This window comes from Myxocyprinus asiaticus, chromosome 24 (assembly GCF_019703515.2).
Source record: "Myxocyprinus asiaticus isolate MX2 ecotype Aquarium Trade chromosome 24, UBuf_Myxa_2, whole genome shotgun sequence".
Taxonomy (NCBI): Eukaryota; Metazoa; Chordata; class Actinopteri; order Cypriniformes; family Catostomidae; genus Myxocyprinus; species Myxocyprinus asiaticus.
This window is the reverse complement of record NC_059367.1, coordinates 31,046,223-31,065,122: the sequence shown is the minus strand read 5'-3', so window position 1 is coordinate 31,065,122 and position 18,900 is coordinate 31,046,223. Positions and strand designations below refer to the sequence as shown.

Sequence of the window (18,900 nt, the reverse complement as noted above, 5' to 3'; positions counted from 1 at the left end):
TTATAAGGTTACTGATATCACTGGAGTCTTCATCTCGTGTGAGTGCTTACGATTTTATGCATATGTTTCAAAATATCAATTAATTTCTTTAGAAGTAAAACTTTTTAAAGAGGAAAAAATTACTGAGTGCACCTTTAAAATTATTGTTTTGAGAGTACTGAAGCATCTCTCAGGACTTGTGAGTCACTAACATGTGAGTTACATTTGTTAAATTGAACTTCAATGCAATCGTATTTTATCTAAATGTGAGTTTGTTTGTTTTTTATCTGAGGATCATATTGGGAAATCCTATTGAAAAAAGCATAGATTCATCTATCCAATCAGATTCTACGCTACAAGACTATATATTATAGATCATATAATGAGTATCATGCACAATGAGCAAAAAGAATGATCATGTTTTGTTTTTCAATCATCTACAAGAATGCGGATTATAATTTCATTATGTATTTTGGCCAAGCTATATTTCATTTTCATGTTGTTCCCTTGGTTTCCCTAACACAAATAAAGCAAATTAATTTCGAAACACTTTTAGATATTGAATCCTAATTGTCAGTGTTCATTTAAATCTCTATTTGAAAATGCACCCATGTTTCTGAAACCACATACGTACTTCGCTATAATTGTGACAGTCTGTGCCACCCATGGTGGAGTGGTGCCACATGCCAATCTGAATATTACCATTCAGGTAATAACATAATATTAAAATGTTCTGATATCTTATTCTCATATTAACTCATACTACCTTTGATGAGCATCTGTCGAATGATGCATGTCAGGCTGCTGTATATGAGTAAGACTGAGTTGCAGTTCAATGCTTTGCAGCAAACTATCACACTTACAATTCAGACTACAAACACCTTGACCCTACGGTGCACTGTTGGCTGAGAGCATGGCCCTTGCATAAACTCTAAATGAAGGCTTCAGCAAATTTGGAAATGCTTAAAATAGTGTTTTAGTACATGAAATGTTGCTGCAAATCAACATTTCAGTCTTTTTTGTCATTTGTGTCTGAATGTGTGTTCAGTCTTTTAGCAGAAACATTTAGCAAGGACTGTCTCGTGTGAAATTCTTCACCCATGCACCAAGTGGTTTCTCTGCCCTGTGATTTGGCTTTGCTTAAGATAACTCAGCCTTGTGGTGAAAGACATCACAGCCACACTTATATAATTTAGCTCAGGAAGGCATTGTCACCTGCTGGTATCACATCACACCAACAATTTTTAATGACCACTGCTTTACCAGCTCTTATCCATAACTTTGTAATGATAATATAAACTTACTGATTTCAGAAACCTAGTGAATTTGCAGGTAAGGAGATTTTTTTTGTTGCTGTTGAATTTTTTACAGTGTGAATGTTTCATGTAGTTAAATTATACACAAATAAAAGACAGCTCTGTAAGTGATGTCTGTAAGTGCATTTTATTAGTAAAATTGGACCATTCATTAACAGTTATTTTCTCTCACCGTTTTATATGCAGGAATCTTCAATAATCGATTAAGAACAAGCAAAAGCAAAATCCAGCCAAGGCACAATTATGACCAAAAATGCAGCTGTAGTATATTTTAGAAAGCCTAAAAATTAAAGCTTCATAAGAAGAAATTATATACTGTGTATATCAAATCATATTGTTGTACAAACTTTGAAGATATCATGATTCCATTTTACATTCCATTTTTACAACCTGCCTGACATTTGGACACACACACACACACACGCACACGCACGCACACACACACACACACACACACGTGCACACACACGCGCGCGCGAGTTTCAACATGTATGGTCCCTTCCCTTGATGGGTAACATTTTGCAGTACAAGACTGTATCAGACAGAAACCGGAGAGAATCGTTTTGGAGTTCACACAGGCCGATTGTGATCATACAGGCTTGTACAGCAGTGTGGTCACATACTTCTTTTTGTAGCGATGTGTTGCACTGAGGACCATCACGCCATCCTGTGAGGAGAGCAAATAGATGCACAGTAATGCAATAAACTGAAATACACTGGTAATCTCTATAGAATTCACTTCTTAAAGTTAAAAAAGCTACTGAACCTTAATGGACAGAGCGTACAGGTGGTTGAGCATCACATGGTTTGGTTCAGGCAGCAGAGTGGGATCACACTGTTAAAAACACACACATACACAAACACATTAGTGAAAGTCATTGCTCTCAATAGCCGTTCACACTCTTGAGTGACTTTGTCACTACATGTCGTCAGTTAATGTGGCGGTTGGTCACTTGTAAGTGTTCTTAATTCTGGATGCCCTAGTAAAAGATATGAATGTCAATACCATGTTGACAGTGAATCAGTGTTAAAGCTGATAAAAATGAATATTCTGGAGAGGAAATGTTTGCTTGCAAATGAGGTCCGCCGTATCCCTATTATGTCACTCTGCATTTGCATAAAGTTAAACTTTTCTCAACGTTTTTGTGCTGCTGGACACGCCCACATCAAGTTGCCAATGGCAGATATCACTTATTTCGCCCAAAGTCTCCAGCTCTCGTTGAAAATGAATGACATCAGGTCATGATGCTAGTGTTGTTGCTGCGAGCTGTTGGCAGTGTGAATGTGGCTTAAAGCTGAAAACAATAAATCATTTTCAACCACAAGCTTTTCTTATCTCTTTAAAAGCAAAATGGAACATTTAAATCTTATGACAACTGGTAACTGCAACACTATATTTAGGCTGTGATGAAGAATCCACCTCCGCTCAAATCACTGTTACACCCGCCTTGAAATCACTGTCAAATTTACAAATTCAGCTGGTGGCAAGTGCAAGGAGTTGCATGTGAAAGCGTTATTAGTGTTATGTTTTTTGGCACAGTAATGTTATGGTGGAAAATTCGATAAATTGAATGGGAGAGGTTGGGAACCATATGGACACTGGGTATAATTCTGCGGTAGTACTCCAAAAGTGGAATGAATCTTGTGGGAACAGGATGGGAAAGTCCTGTGCAGACCTATACTCTGTGTAAGAATGCCACAACAGTTAATCATATGTTCAGGAAAATAACTTTCAGAGGAGTACTTACAGAGATTCCAGTATCTTTGTTGAGGAGCACCTGCAGCAGGTGTGGTGGAAGGATGGGTGGAGAGCGCAGTTTGTCCTCTGATTTGATAGTGTAGGAATCCTGGTGGTATGGTCCAGGAGGTGAGCTGGACAAGTCTGACAGCGCCAAGTGTATAGGATCACAACCAATAGCTTATTTTCATTGCTTCACAGTGAAGAGCTTTATATACATTGATTATATATATATATATATATATATATATATATACATACATATATATTGACATTGATTACCTGACATATCTGCACATTTTTCCGAGTCGGTCTTCAGTGCGTCGAATACCTCGAAGTCAGTTTTCCTCACTTTAATTACATTATTCACGACACCTGACTTGTTGGTCACAACAGGCTGGAAAAGAATACCATATTGAAACTTAAGTCAGATTAAAGCTTTCAAATATATTGTTGTATAATACAGTGTGACCTTGGTAAAGTACAGAATTTTTTTCCCCCACACCTCCTTGGGATCTAATGTCCAGTATCCGTCTACGTAGTACTTATACTGGTGCTCTCCCTCTGGCAGGTCAATTATTGCCACAAAATTATTATGACTGGAAAAAGATACAGAGAGCAAAAAGTGAGGGAAAGCAAGACAGAAAAAGAGATTCGACAATCATAAAATTGATTCATTGAGATGACAAAGTTGACTGAGAACAACCACAATTCTGTCCTGGACATTGGTTCATAAAGTGAATTCTTGTAAAACAAATCTCTATAAATGAAAACTCATTTAATGGCTTTCTGGTTCAAAATAAGTTGGCCCACATAAAAAGTGCATTAATTTCAGCACAGCTGCACAAGAGATGCCATTCTTAGACTGTATTTACATGGCTCTGTACAAGTACATACATGACATAGCTTTTCCTACTCATGATAATAGCAGTGACAGATGGTCACAGAAAGCTGCTCTTTTGCAGTTTCCATGTGTATTGTGTATGGTGTGATGTCACCAGGATATCTATTGCTTTCCCTTTCGTCTAGTCAGTCATTTCCAGTAAAAGCACATTTTGATCTTATTATGTACATTTAGGCCACTTTTTTTTTTAAATCCCATTTTCTCCCCAATTTGGCATGCCCAATTCCCACTACTTACTAGGTCCTCATGGTGGCACGGTAACTCACCTCAATCCAGGTGGCGGAGGACAAGTCTCAGTTTTCTCCACTTCTGAAATAGTCAATCCACGCATCTTATCATGTGGCTCGCTGTGCATGACACCACGGAGACTCGCAGCACGTGAAGGCTCATGCTATTCTCCGCCATCCACGCACAACTTACCACGCGCCCCATTGAGAGCAAGAACCACTAATCGCGACCACGAGATGGTTACCCCGTGTGACTCTACCCTCCCTTGCAACCAGGCCAATTTGGTTGCTTAGGAGACCAGGCTGGAGTCACTCAGCACACCCTGGATTCGAACTCGTGACTCCAGGGGTGGTAGTCAGCGTCAATACTCGCTGAGCTACCCAGGCCCCCACTTAAGACTTTTTAAGTGTTACATATGGCTATATTATTTGTTCACATTAAATTGCACACATAGTATTGGATATGTAAACACATGGGAAGTAGCCTACTATCTTTAAAGGTGCATTCAGTAGTTTGGAGCCAATTTAAAATGTTTTACACAATAACGAATGAACTGTGTTTTTGTGAAGTTTGATCAGAATGGTGTATGAATGAATGAATGAACATTACATTTATATAGTGCTTTTCTGACACTACACTCAAAGCGCTTTACACAGTTAACAGGGGACTCTCCTCAACCACCAACAGTGTGCAACATCCACTTGGATGATGCGACAGCAGCCATAGTGCGCCAGTATGCTCACCACACACCAGCTATTGGTGAAGAGGAGATAGTAGAGTGACAGAGCCAATTAATGGTCTCATGACTCACATGAGATGAAGATTCTACTCATAATAGTTTTCTATAAAAAGTGTTTTATTCTACATGGTACGGGTCACCCCCTTCAATGTGTTTCGCCATGTTGAAATCACATGACCTGCGGTGTTTCACTAAACAATGAAGAAGAGAAACCTTGCGCTCGCTGACTGTGTAGATACTCTTGGTTATGCTTAGAAGATTGTTGTTTGGTGACGTGAAGAGCGAAAAGAATCAGAATGAGCTTTATTGCCAAGTATGCTTACACACACAAGGAATTTTCCATGGTGACAGAACACAATCTAACATACTTATTTATCGTGCTTTAGCAGCGGAGACAATGGGAGATCCAGTAGCTGTACTGCCGAAGAAGCAAAAAAAGGTCTGAAGCAACTTGCTTCAAGCAAGAAGACAGACCAGCAAAGGCAAAAAACTAGAGTAAACATTGGTAACGGTAAGGCATCTACGTCTTCATTCATTTAGTGCAAAGTAGCTTGGTACAGCGATTGTTGTGGAATTTGTGTAAACCATGACGTTGGTTGCTTGGAAATAAAAAGAGTTCTTCAAATACAGTATTCATGGACATGCTAAATTTGATCATCAAAAACAATACTAATCTTTCCTTTACCATAACATTCTGCATCGCTAGATAATTGAGATTTATTTTACACTAAGCAGTTCTCTAATAAATGTAATAACTGTCTTTAGAAATAACGTGAAACGTTGACAGTCTCCAAAGATTATTGATATGAGGGACAATAATAATCTATCCTTAACAGTAGAAGCATTTTCACTTGATTTCTGATGTTTGTTTTTAGGCAAAGCAATTATATTATAGGAGTAATAAATAACTTTAGAAATGACCTCAAACTCAAACTTTTCCAGATGCAAATGATATTTCCAAAGCTGTTGGGGGCAGCAGAGATGATCATGCTGATCCACGTCCAAAGATGGCAGTATAGCGTCTAACACCACTGTAACATTGGTACTTAAAGTACACGAAGAACAGCAATGCTAATGCTAGCTAGAGAACTACTGAATGCCCCTTCAAAAGGAATATTCCAGGTTCAGTACAAGTTGAGCTCAATCAACAGCATTTGTGGCATGATTTTGATTACCACTAAAATTAGTTTTGACTCATCCCTCATTAATAAAAAAATACAAAATAAATTACAATGGAAGCGAATGGAGCCAGTCCATTAATATACACACTGTTTCAAAAGTATAGACACAAAATGTAAACATGATATGTGTTACATGCCTGTGTAAAGTTATATGCAATATTACATCTTCATGATAATGTACCGCCAGTCACAAACACCATAACGCAGGTTAATCTCTGATTATATCAAAATGAAATCATGTTAAAATGTATCATTTGAATGTCTAATGACTAACATTTTGAAAGAGTATTTATTTTAAAGTTTACAGACTGGCTCCATTCACTTACATAGTAATTGCTTAGAGTAAATTTTAATGTGTTTTTTTGTATGTTTTTTTAATTAATGAGGAAGAGTCAATAATTTGTTGTGGTAACCAAAATTATGCCACAAATGCTGTTGATTGAGCTTAATTTGTATTGAACCCAGAGCATTCCTTTAATGAATTTCCAAGTTTTTTGCGTCCAAGAGAGCAGTATCAGATCTGCAGAGACTGATAATTCAACACTCTTGGTGTCAAATCACTTAAGGGCTTTTAACAATATGCTGAACCCCGATTTAAGTAACATTTCACACTTGTAATTTTGAAAGAAGGTCAGGATTACATTTACTCAGGGTTAGAATTACCCTGGATTAACATTTCTAACTGTGGAAAGCACTTAAGTGACCTTCAGTCCAGTCTCCTGCTGTATTTCTTGTATTAACACCACCTTCCATGTTATCCTAATGATCTACTGTCTGTCAGGACTCACCTCTTATTCAAGGGGATTTTGGCCCAGTTATTAAATGAGCCAGACAAGTAGATCTCTTTCCCTGGACCGTTATAGCGGAACACAGTGGGCCTTTCCTCTAGCGAAGTTTTACAATCTGATTCCTGATCTTGTTGCCAGGCTAGAAACTCCTGAAAGAAGATGGAGGAGGTGTGTACAGCTGTCAGAGGTGCAAGACATCATACCAATAAACACATTGCACAGTATGCAAAAGACAGAACAGACATTAGCTAGCAATAATTAGCTTGTGACCTGCTGACCTAATGGGCTGCTGAAATAGTAATTGATATTAAAACCCGTAAATTACACATCCTTACACATTAAATCCTTAAAAATATATATATTATTCAGCAGTAAACATGTCAAGAACAACTCTTTTAAATAACAAGCATCCTAACTTATTACTTTACTATGATGGAACATATAATATGAGACGAAAGTTTGGACACACATGACTGTTGTTTCTTAACACAACTAAAAAACAAAATTGTTGTATTATTGTTTTTTTAAATGGATGACTTGGACTAAAGAAGTCATAAGGCTGGTTGAGAAGCCCAGAGTGTGCAGAGCTGTAATCTAGGCAAAGGGTGACAACTTCAAGGAAGCTTAAATATAAGATTATTTTGATTTGTTTACATACTGCTGGTAAAAAAAATAAAAATAAAAATAAAAAAATAAAATTAAAAAAAAAAATTAAAAAAAACAGCGGCCAGGCTGGTCAGTTGGCTGGATTTAGAGGGGTTTTAAAGACTTTTTAGCTGGCCAGGCTGGAAGAACAACTGAGACCAGCCTGACTAAATAAAAAAGTATTCAAAACCCCTCTAAAACTAGCCAAATGGCTTAGGCTGGTTGAAGCTGGTCTTATCAGCAGGTCTGGTCTCTACATAATTCCCACACTTCCATTTGTGTTATTTAAAGGAATGTTCCAGGTTCATTACATTTCAAATCAATCCACAGCATTTGTAGAATTATTTTGATAACCACAAAAAATCTCATCCCTCATTTAAAAAAAAAGAAAAAAGAAAAAGAAAAAAAAACTCACATTTACAGTAAAGCATTTACAATGGAAGTGAATGGGGCCAGTCTATAAACATTAAAATACACACTGTTTCAAAAGTATAGCCACAAGATGTAAATATTATACGTGTTAATGTGATTTTAGTGTGATAAATTCACTGACTAACCTTGTAAAGTTATACCCAATATTTCAACTTTGTTGTCATTATGACACAAAACTTGTAAACCCTGTAACCTGGTAAATGCAGATTACATCACACCGGTAATGCGCAACAACACTAAAATCATATTAACATGAATACGGTTTACATCTTTTGGCTACTGTTTTGAAACAATGTGTATTTTAACGTTTATGGACTAGCCCCATTCACTTCCATTGTAAGACAATGCATTTCATTTGGCTTAACTTGTATTGAACTAGGAACATTAATTTTCCAAAATATTAATATATTCCAAAAATGTGAAATGTTTAGTAAAGAATAATGAGCAGGTATGTCCAAACTTTTCCATCACTTCCAAAACTTGTTTTACTTTCGTGCTTGTAACCACACCACCTGTACTGTAGTTCACCACCTTTGCATCATCTGCTTGAAATATGTCCCCGTCCTCCGCGCTGTCCATCAGTATTTTGGGTCGAGCTCCATCTTTAGCGCCGCGGCTCTCTCGCCTCTGCGCCTTCTCCCCTTGAGCCGCTCCGCTCCTCTCACTGCTCGTGTTCCCCATGCTGCTCCTTATTTACATGCATTTCAATGAGACTTACGATTCTAAACAACAGCTTTCTTTCATTAATCCTCTTATTAGAGATTGTGTCTTCAGCCGTTACTTGTAACACAACAACAATACTTGCAAACACAGCAGTACATATATACACGATGGAAGAAATGACCTTTCACCGGTTTTGACGATCATGTTTTGGCAACAGTCACAGTCATGTTTGTTTACGTCACCTAAACGATCTAGTTTTGATTCAGATTTATCAATTGTAAATAATATAGTGAACTCATAAAGACACAGGAAGTAAAAGGCTGTTTTGGACATATTTTGACATCTTCATTTTTCCGTGCGTGTTTAAGTCTCGCCCACATAAACAACTGCAGTGTATCTCCGTTTCATGTCGGACAGAGGTAATTTCCCTTATGATTAAATATCTTACCTCTGAAAACTTTATTTGCCCGTTGCTCGTGGTTCTTTCCGTTCATAACGCCATTTTCACATTGTATGGCAAAAAAGGTTAAATGTTAAGCACACCTCCTCTTCCGCCTGCTGTTCAATACGAGGGAAAACACATCCATCCATGCACAAGTCGATGCATGCAGTTTAAACAATGATACTGTTATATAATAACTGTCTATACATTTGATCTAGTTATTACTGGAACATTAAAAACAAGCATTTTGACATTATATAATATAATATCATAAATATACAATATCTGAAAAATAATGTGCACTGAAATGAAATTAGTATGTAAGTAAAACATGGATTCATATAGACCTGGAGCCTATTCATATCTGGATGAACACAAACAATGAAGCAATATTTACTAATAATATATAGTATTTTTTGTAATCTTTATAATAAAATGTTTAATATAATAATAATTATTATTATTATTATGATTATGAGTGTTATTATATTAATAATTATTATTATACAAATTATTATAATAGAATTATATTATATGTATAATTATATTAAAATATAATATTCATATAATATAGTTATTTTATTTTTTATATATAATAATTATTATATGAATAATAATAATAATCCTCATAATTATTATTAATAATATTATCATTATTTTAAATTATTATTATATTAATAATTATTATTATATTAATAATTATTTTATAATACAATTATTTTATTTTTATTATATACTAATAATTATAATAATTAATTTAAATTATGATTATGATTATTATTATGATTACTATATTTTTTTAGACAGTCTGGGGACAGGGTGTGTTCTGTGATGGAGTCAGCCAGCTGTGCTGAGTATACACATATGTGTCACTCAGAATCTTGCAACATTCTCACGGCTATCCAGGTTCCATTGTCATGACATGGCTGGCGACAAGGTACACTTCAATAAACACAGACATGGGTGTTAACAGCAGAGAGGTGGACCACAAGTGTGGTTCCTCCTGAAAAAAAAACAGTAGTTAGTAATTAAAGTGAGACTGATGGTAGTGACACAATGATTACTGTAAATATGAACCCTTATACTGATGTACACTGATAACCCTTACAGTAAAATACTCCCACTAGCATATCATTGCATATGTTCAGCAGGAGCCAGTAGCTGCTTGCTCTGATTGCCAAGTCTGGAGAATTATTTAGCTATATTTAACCTTAGCTCGATATAACATTACATATCAGAATACTGGATACTCCAAACGCTGCAGATTACATTGGGTGTAAAGGACGAGATGACATGGGTAGGGGAAGAGATTAAAAGACTAAGGAAGAGAGTAATATCTTTGAGCACTGGTGCCTGCTATAATGCATTATAAAACTGAGACAGACTCTTGTGTATGTAGTGTATTGAGTCATTCCAGACATTTTTATTTTTCTCTTTAAAAAAAATGCAGTCAAACTTATTTTTACATTCATACATACAAAATAGTTTTTTTTTTTTTTTTTTTGTTGTTGTTGTTTTTTAAAGCATCAGCTGGGAGAAAGCATTCTTTTAGTATGCTTCAGGACAAACATAATTTACACCTCTATACACATTTACAAGATGTGAGGTGACATTATATTCAACATGCAGGCTTGCAATCGTGCTGCCTGCAAAGCTAAATGACATCACTGAAATATTTTCGCGATGGTATGAATATTAAATGAGTTTCTGTATTTCAGACTCCTTTTGGCCATGCTTTTAGCAAATCGGACCCTTTTATACATTCCATTTCAAAATGTTGATTACTTATAAATCCAGGAGGGTTCAAGCACATGGCGCAACCCCAGTGAAACCACGTTCTGGGTTTAGCTCACAGTGTCCTCTTGTGTTCACTGGAACTGATCGCCACCAATTTACAGTGTAATTTTCCAGCTGTCATCTCTTCACGATCAGATTGCATTCTGTTGAGTTAATATAACAAAGAAGGTGATTAAAGATCTTTATATTTACATTTGTGTTCTTAGCAGATATTTTCTTTTCAAAGCAACTTACAATACAGTGCATGAATCATGTTACTTAAAAATAATAGGACATGTGGGAATATCATTTACAACTGATAATTTGACAAATCAACTTATATATATACTTGAGTCATGCTTATGAAAGTGTGCCTGTAACTTTGTGTGAATGAGTACCGTGGTGACGTGTACAATACAGTAGACCATAATGATCAGGAGGCCAATGACGAATGAAGCGATTCCCATGTGAAGAGCTTTTCTTCCCAGCCGCTGAGCTCCTTCATAGTCATCTGCATCATAACTGCTCTGAGACTAAAAAGGAGTGAGAGGGAAGGAGAGAGAGACTGAGAAAATACAATGGTATAATGACTTCACACAATTTGACAAAAATAAATAAATAAATGTCAAGATGAACAAACTCAAAATGTAGGTGCTGTAGAAGATTTTGAATTACATTTTTTTTTTTTTTTTTTTGCATATTTAGTTACAGCAGTGACAGGTCTCTAAGTGAAAACCTGACACCATGGCCCATAAAGCAAGCAGCAATGAGGAACATAGTGATGATGCCAGTCTCATTTCTGCCCTTTTAATAAGCTCAGACAGCAAACCGAGACTTGGACATAGATCACTGGCACTAAATCACATTTACTGAGATGACAACCATGATCTGGCCTCAGATGAATCAGATGTATTTCAGGTCGGGACAACATTTGAGCAAAAAATCAGGTGGTCTAAATTAAAGTGTAAGGAGAACTACACAGCAACAAATAATTTTCTTGATTAATTTTTTTGTCTTGTTTCCAGTAAAACATCTAATCATCCTTATAACAATATATATTTACTAGTTTTTTAAATAGTTTATTTTTTTATTACCCAGATTTTTATTTTATTTTATATTTTTGGAACAAAAATCATGCAAAATGTTGTGAGGTTTATGCTTAAACCAAAAAAAAAAAAAAACATTTGCCATTGAGGTAGGAAAAATGCACTTAATTCAGGATATATTCTCTGAAAACAAGTCTTATTTTCTTGCACACTTTATTTTGTCAAGTAAATATTATCTTATTTAAAGGATGTTTAGATATTTTTACTGGAAAACGACCAAACTATTAAGGAAATGATTGCAGTGTTGTTAAAAGTGAGACAAAGATACTATATACTCTGCACCTGTAAAGATGAACACTTTTTTTTATTGCCTTATCTGCTGTTGACAGTGATACAGCTCAAACAAAAAAACCCTGTGGCTCAGAGGGCAGTAAGTTGGGTTGCGTGATTTGTGATGCTCGTCTAGTTTCTCATAGCTTTCGTGGTGGCGGCTGAAGCTGCTGTAGTCAGTGAGCCCTGAAGCATTACTGTGTGGGAGACACCAGCGCCGGAGTCAACCTGAAACTAGAAGTGTTGCTCTTGACTGCAAACCTCTACACTTTTACCCATTGAGACCCCCTATCTCTGAACTGGTACTATCATTTGAAAAGCGCAGATTGATTTCTGAATGAGGGGGAAAATTATGACGGGAATGGGCAACTGGTGGCAATGATTCATCTTCATGTCCTGATGTGGATGAATCACAGTCTATTCCATGAATCACTCTACATTCTACCTTGCAAACTTGATATAGAAATGGACAATCTGCACTATATACTATATATCCAAAAGTATGTAGACACCCTCTACCAATTAACAGTTCTGGCTATTTCAGCCTCACTCATTATTTCTAACAGTTGCGTAAAGTTAAAGGAATAGTTCACCCAAAAATAAATTCTCCCATCATTTACTCATCCCAGATGTGTATGACTTTCTTTCTTTTGCTAAACACAAAAAAAGATTTTTAGAAGAAGATCTTTCTATAGGTCGATAAATTGCAAGTCGACAGGGTCTAAACCTTTGAAGCTCCAAAAAGCACATAAAGGCAGCATAAAAGTAATCCATACAACTCCATTGGTTTAATCCATGTCTTCAGTAGCGATATGATAGGTGTGTGTGAAACAGATCAATATGTAAGTCCTTTTTTACGATAAATTCTCCTCCCTGCCCAGTAGGTTGCGATATGCACGAAGAATGTGAATCACCAAAAAAGAGCTCTTCATAGGAGGGCTGTCATCTTTCATCTCAGTTGAGCAGCACAGACAGTTATTAATTTATTCGCTTTGGCACCGCCCTCAGATATAAGCACTTTATGTTATGCTTTCTCTGATTCAAAGCATTGTTTACCGCCCTTTCATTCAACACTACATTCATTCAAAGTCTCGCCCGCTACTACAAATGGCCAAGGTAAGCATGCAAACCAAAATGTGTAAGCCAATCAGAAACTCCTTCCTTCAGTCACGCTATCTGATAGGCTAGATTTTAGTTTTGTATCAACACGTTCAAGTTCACGTTACTAATGCATTATTAAGTGCTAAAAAGGATATCTGCATTGTAAGCATTGACGACCTATGTGGATTTGGCAAAGTTAATTTAAATTAAAAATCGAGAAAGAGAGGCTAGTGAAACTTCAACAAGCGGGCGACATTTACAACAAAGTGACGGAGATGTTCATTCGCAAGGAGAGACGCATGGATTTTGTGTTCAAGTAAAGGTAAATTAATGTATTTATTAAAAATCTGTGTAATTAATACTAGGTCATAGATACTAGGTCATTGTTTCTGGTTAGTCTGAGGCCATGAAGTGGTGATCTGGCAATCATTTCCTTCTTGTGTTATGTCTGTTTTATAGTTCTAACGTTAGGGCGCAGAGTCTGTTTAAAAAAAATCCCTGTACATTCAGGTTTAGATTGTTGTCTTTGGTGGTCAGATTAGTTAATAACCGCTGTCCATTCCAGTGTTTCTGAACTGTGGAAAGAATGACGTGTGAGGCCTATTATGTTGAAACTATTAACTGGCAATCTTTTCTTTTTCTTTTTGTTGTATGTCAAAACAAGCTCTTCTGGCACTATGGTTCATTATATAATTTAATGGACATAAACATGCTCGGCTCAATATATGACAGTCTTTAATTTGTGTGATAGCAATATTACTGTCCTGAATTTAAAATAATTTGGTCATGAGGTTAGCCACTGTGATAGTTGTTTCCACTGACTGGTGGGTTCTAAGGCAACAATTTATGTCTATAACATTTCCGCGACATTACACTCACCCGTATAATGTGTTTTGGGCACAGCGTTTAATAATGTGTATTGATGCTTGTCCAGTCTCAAAGCCACGGCACATACCTGACACCTATCATATCACTTCTGAAGACATGGATTAAACCACTGGAGTCTTATGGATAACTTTTATGCTGCCTTTAAATGCTTTTTGAGCTTCAAAGTTTTAAACCCTGTTGACCCTATGGACGTACAGAGCTGAGATATTCTTCTAAAAATCTTCATTTGTGTTCAGCAGAAGAAAGAAAGTCATACACAACTGTGATGGCATGACGGTAAGTAAATTATGAGAGAATTTTAATTTTTGGGAGAACAATTCCTTAAGCATGCAGCCATGCAGTTTCCTTAGACAAACATTTTCAGTGGAATGGGGTGGACCAAAGATCTCAGTGACATTAAAAATGGCACTGTCATAGGAGTCCAGCTAAGCCCTATCACCCAACATCAGCGTCTGACCTCACTGACACTCTTATGTCTGAATTGTAGCAAAGCCATGCACTCATGTTCTAACATCTAGTACAAAACTTTCCAAAAAGAGCCAAAGTTGTCATAGCAGTAAAGAAAGGAACTCTCTAAAAATGCCCATGGTTTGTTTGAAATGTTAAATAAGCACATATGGGTGTGGTGTTCGTCTGTCCACATGCTTTAGGCCATGTGTATACCCATTCTGTCAGCCCTCCTACCCCACCCCCTCTAGTGCTCTATGCATATCATTTCAATTAAATTCACAACCAAGACAACATGTAGAGCACTGACATTAAGGTGAAAGTTAGATGCTGGGAATACATGTCTCACATTTTGAGGTTAAGGTGTGAAAATTCAGGTAGCAAACTACTGAAAAAACTTTCCCCTACTTCATCTACTGTAAAAACTGTTGTTAAAAGAAACAGCCTAATTTTAAGAGAATAGTTCTTGCAACATTAACTCTCATCATAATCTCCACCTTTCACATGCCCCGTGCAAGTAAGCACATCTGCACTGAGTCTGTGGGAAAGGGTGTGTGTGAGATGTGTGTGAGAGTGTATGCAGTCTTGCATGCATGTGTTGGAACGCCACAAAGTTAACTGCACAGATACTTAAGGCCTGTCTATTTCAAACACTTATATGCCTATCTTAACCATGAGTAATTAGGTTTAGTCAGATTTCAAAGCCACAGGTATCATACACTCCCTGTTACAGGACCGTAAACCAGCAAGAACATAACACTTAAGAAAAACACTCTTGCACTACTCAATATTTTAGCCCTTCAGTGTGTTTTGCTGGCCGAGCTATCACTATTTACTTGTAAGGAAACCAAAAAATGTGCTTCATGCAGTAACATCCAAAATAACATATTATTGAAAACTTTCAACACCAATGAAAGTAATTTAAATGGTCAGATCATGTAGAAAGAGATTCTTAAGGTAACAACTGCTTTTATCCATTTTTCACAGTGTGTTGTCTGCTCATTTGTCCAGTTAGATACATACTAGAATCCTGATTTTTTTTCAATATTGAACAATTGTTTAATAATGTTATTTACAAAATTGAAAATGCAATGTTATTCAGTTGTTAACTATTTGAGTTTTCTACTCACCATCAAAGAAAAAACCAATGCCACAATGTTAATAGGCCATGCAGGGCAAAAGCAGGTGAAAATAGTCAGAAAAATGTAATTCTTCAGTGGCGGTGGCCCCTGTCCCTCAACGCCCCTTCCCAAACTGTGATCAACACTCCCATCTAAAGAGCGCTTTGCCTTTCCGTCCGACCGTTGAATGCCAGGACTCATGATGCAAAACAAACCAGGAGTATCAAGCGGTGTAAGTTAAGAAGGAGCAGGCTATGGTGAGATAGGACATTTACATGAGATGTGAGAAGAAGCCTAGGAAACTGAATGGAAGGCAGGAGGATGTCTTTGAAGGCAGGACACTCTTTGGGGATGTCAGATGATTGGATAGTGTGAGGGGCAATGGATGAGAAAGCTGAGTGAGTCAAAGATGGCTTATGACCAAATAATCATTGGGGCTGAACACTATCCCACTTCAGAGAGGAAAAAGTAGAGAGAGAGAGAGCGAGAGAGAGAGAGCGAGAGAGAGAATGTGTGCAAGACTTCGAAACGATGTAAGATGTAACAGGAGAGGCAAGCAGAAAAAAAGTCTGTCTGCTTGCCCATATTACCATTATCTGTCAAAGGGAGAAGTGAGTGTTAATGTTACAATTTATAAAGCCATATGGATAATGGCCCCAAAATCACATTACAAGGCTGCCAAGAAATGCACACTGGCAATTTTCCCATGGTTTTCGCATAGCAGGCTACTGTAGTGAGAAGAACGCAAACAGCGGAGCCCTGAGGATGAAAGCTGTATCACATGTTACAGATGCATGGGGGAACCTGTCAAGGAAATGTCCTGGTCATATTTAAACCCAAATTATGAAGGCCCATTTGCGCCACATGGAGTATCATCATCATTTTGAGATACAAAGTCATGATTACAAGATAAAAACTAATAATTATTAGATACTAAGTAATCATTTTGGGATGAAAAGAGTCATCATTTTTTTATATTGTGATATTGTGTAGACATAGGGGCAATAGTTATGAAGCTAAATTTGCCAACTAATGCAAATAATGTTTTTTTTTTTTTTTGTTTAAATGCTTTTTTAGTAACAAATTAAGATTATGCTTACTGAAAATAACGACTTCAGAAAGGGTTAACCATTTTCTGGTCATTTCAATCACATTTGGCATTTTATAACAACTCAAGTGTTCTATAAACAAATTAATTTCCAGTGTGATTGGTTCAGTCAATTTGAGCACACTTTGAACATTTTTCAGAACAAATCTACCCCACCCCTTCACTTACTAGACAGTTATTCATTTTTTATTTTATTACCTTGAACAACACTGAAAATGATAAATAAGAATTTGTCTCAAAATAAATGTGTTATTTTCAGGGATTCTGATTAGACATATTTATTTTTTCTGTTCCCATTGTTTTTGATCATTCTCATTACTGTAACACAGTACAGACGTTATTAAAGTAAAGAAAGATGCTGCTGTACAATGCATTTTAAAAATTAAAACCAGCCAAAATATATTGGGGGCAGTGGTAGCTCAGCAGTTAAGGCTCTGGGTTACTGATCAGAAGGTCAGGGGTTCAAGCCCCAGCACTGCCAAGATGCCACTGTTGGGCCCTTGAGCAAGGCCCTTGACCCTATCTGCTCCAGGGGCGCCATATCATGGCTGACCCTGCACTCTGACCCCAGCCTAGCTGGGATATGTGAAAAAGAAGAATTTCACTGTATATGTGCAAATGTATAATGTGTGATAAATAAAGAAAATTATTATTAAAAAATAAAAATTGGTCAAATTTTTCAATGAACCCCCCCAAATAAAATAAAAAAAGAATTATTCATAAATAATATTGTATGTGTTTATAATCTTATGATAAACAGAAAGTTTTTTTGTGTTATGTGAATGACTTTTATTATCAAATAAATATTTCTACCCCATTACCTCTCGGGGGGCGCTAATTTTCAATGCGAATGTTTTGAGGCCTTATTTTGTTATTTTAAAGGTTACCTGTGTAATTTCTGCGCTCCTAGTGGCACCAAACAGAATTACAAAAATAAATTACATTTTCAAACAATCTTTACCAACACCCCTTAGACTCATCTGATTCGCTATGAACAAATAGGCCATACTAAATTAAAGGTGATATATGTTTAACATCTTAATGAACAAGATCACTATAACATGTACACACCGGACAGAAAGCGAAAACATTGCTAGATTGATCGGCAGCTGGGTGTGTGGTGCGGGATATCCAGCACATGAGATAGGATTGTTCTTGGCCTATGTCACAAAGCAGGATTAAGCAGCTAGCTAGATAAGTTTAAATTTAGTTTAAGCGAACTCTGAATTTGCAGTACCAGTAGAGTGGATAGGCTTTTTATCGGGGTTCCTCGCCATGGTAACATACGCTAATCGGCTAACCAGCTCCGGGGCAGGTTATGTTCCCGATCAGAGATCTCATCCAGATACTGGACAAATCAGCTGTGAGCAAAGTGACAGTCACTCCCTCCAGTATCTCTCACTCCAATTTAAAGTGCACTTCAATGAGACAATTTTATACATTGACAAAATAAGCAATTTATGATCATTATTTATTGCAAGAAATTTATTTTTGTCTTGCATTTGTTTAAAAGACACTTTAATTTTTTCCCAATAATTTTCCCACACTTTCCATAAAATATTTATGAATAAATAAACAAAAATAATTATATAATTTCAAGTAAGATATTAACACTGTATCAATAATGATCGAATGACTCCACAATATACTGTAGATATATCATAAAAGTGTGAATGCCACCCAAACCCCTTCTTATAAGGATTTGCTGGCAGAGATGTCATGAACATACAGTATTTCACCTGAAGTTCAATAAAAGCACACAAGCACACCAAATATGTCTTTACTGTGTCTTATGCTGCTAGAAAGAAAGAACAAATAAGACTTTATTAGTGCATACCATTAGTGCATTTTTTCCAGTTGCTCACATTTGTATTATTTGATAGTGTATTAATGTGTAATATTTTAAAATGATATTAAGTTTGTAATTTAAATTAATACTAAAGATTTAAATTTTAATTTTTAAAATTTCAAATCAAGATATTAAACTTTTAAAATTACAAGCCTGAATGTTCTTGTTGTGGACCTATA

The 18,900-nt window shown here is 36.3% G+C and overlaps 2 protein-coding genes across 3 annotated transcripts; both read right to left on the bottom strand.

The window, feature by feature from the left end:
- Window positions 1–1,403: 1,403 nt before the first annotated feature.
- Window positions 1,404–9,205, bottom strand: LOC127414777 (5'-AMP-activated protein kinase subunit beta-1-like). Of its 2 annotated transcripts, none has more exons than XM_051653069.1 (8): window positions 9,062–9,205; window positions 8,464–8,638; window positions 6,874–7,022; window positions 3,539–3,632; window positions 3,316–3,430; window positions 3,044–3,177; window positions 2,062–2,130; window positions 1,404–1,962 (listed from the first exon to the last, which is right to left on the bottom strand). In XM_051653069.1, exons 2-8 carry the CDS (start codon window positions 8,629–8,631, stop codon window positions 1,885–1,887), a joined length of 807 nt encoding a protein of 268 aa, XP_051509029.1. In that variant the 5' UTR covers window positions 8,632–8,638; window positions 9,062–9,205; the 3' UTR covers window positions 1,404–1,884. The 2 variants fall into 2 exon arrangements, with proteins under 2 accessions (XP_051509029.1, XP_051509030.1); XM_051653070.1 differs by having other exon boundaries at window positions 8,482–8,638.
- A 1,256-nt stretch (window positions 9,206–10,461) lies between these two features.
- On the bottom strand, window positions 10,462–16,038 carry LOC127414785 (transmembrane protein 233). The gene is made up of 3 exons (XM_051653086.1): window positions 15,774–16,038; window positions 11,230–11,364; window positions 10,462–10,995 (listed from the first exon to the last, which is right to left on the bottom strand). The coding sequence occupies exons 1-3, from the start codon at window positions 15,963–15,965 to the stop codon at window positions 10,984–10,986; spliced, it is 339 nt and encodes a 112-aa protein (XP_051509046.1). The 5' UTR covers window positions 15,966–16,038; the 3' UTR covers window positions 10,462–10,983.
- Between the last annotated feature and the right edge of the window lie 2,862 nt (window positions 16,039–18,900).

Excerpts from the sequence above, each read along its gene's own strand:
- LOC127414785 (XM_051653086.1), bottom strand. The coding sequence starts at position 15,965 with ATGAGTCCTGGCATTCAACGGTCGGACGGAAAGGCAAAGCGCTCTTTA. Across the intron at positions 11,365-15,773 it reads CATTGGTTTTTTCTTTGATG|TCTCAGAGCAGTTATGATGC; the intron begins GTGAGTAGAAAA and ends ACTCCTTTTTAG.
- LOC127414777 (XM_051653069.1), bottom strand. The coding sequence starts at position 8,631 with ATGGGGAACACGAGCAGTGAGAGGAGCGGAGCGGCTCAAGGGGAGAAG. Across the intron at positions 3,431-3,538 it reads GGACATTAGATCCCAAGGAG|CCTGTTGTGACCAACAAGTC; the intron begins GTGTGGGGGAAA and ends ATTCTTTTCCAG. Across the intron at positions 2,131-3,043 it reads ACAAAGATACTGGAATCTCT|TGTGATCCCACTCTGCTGCC; the intron begins GTAAGTACTCCT and ends TGTTTTTAACAG.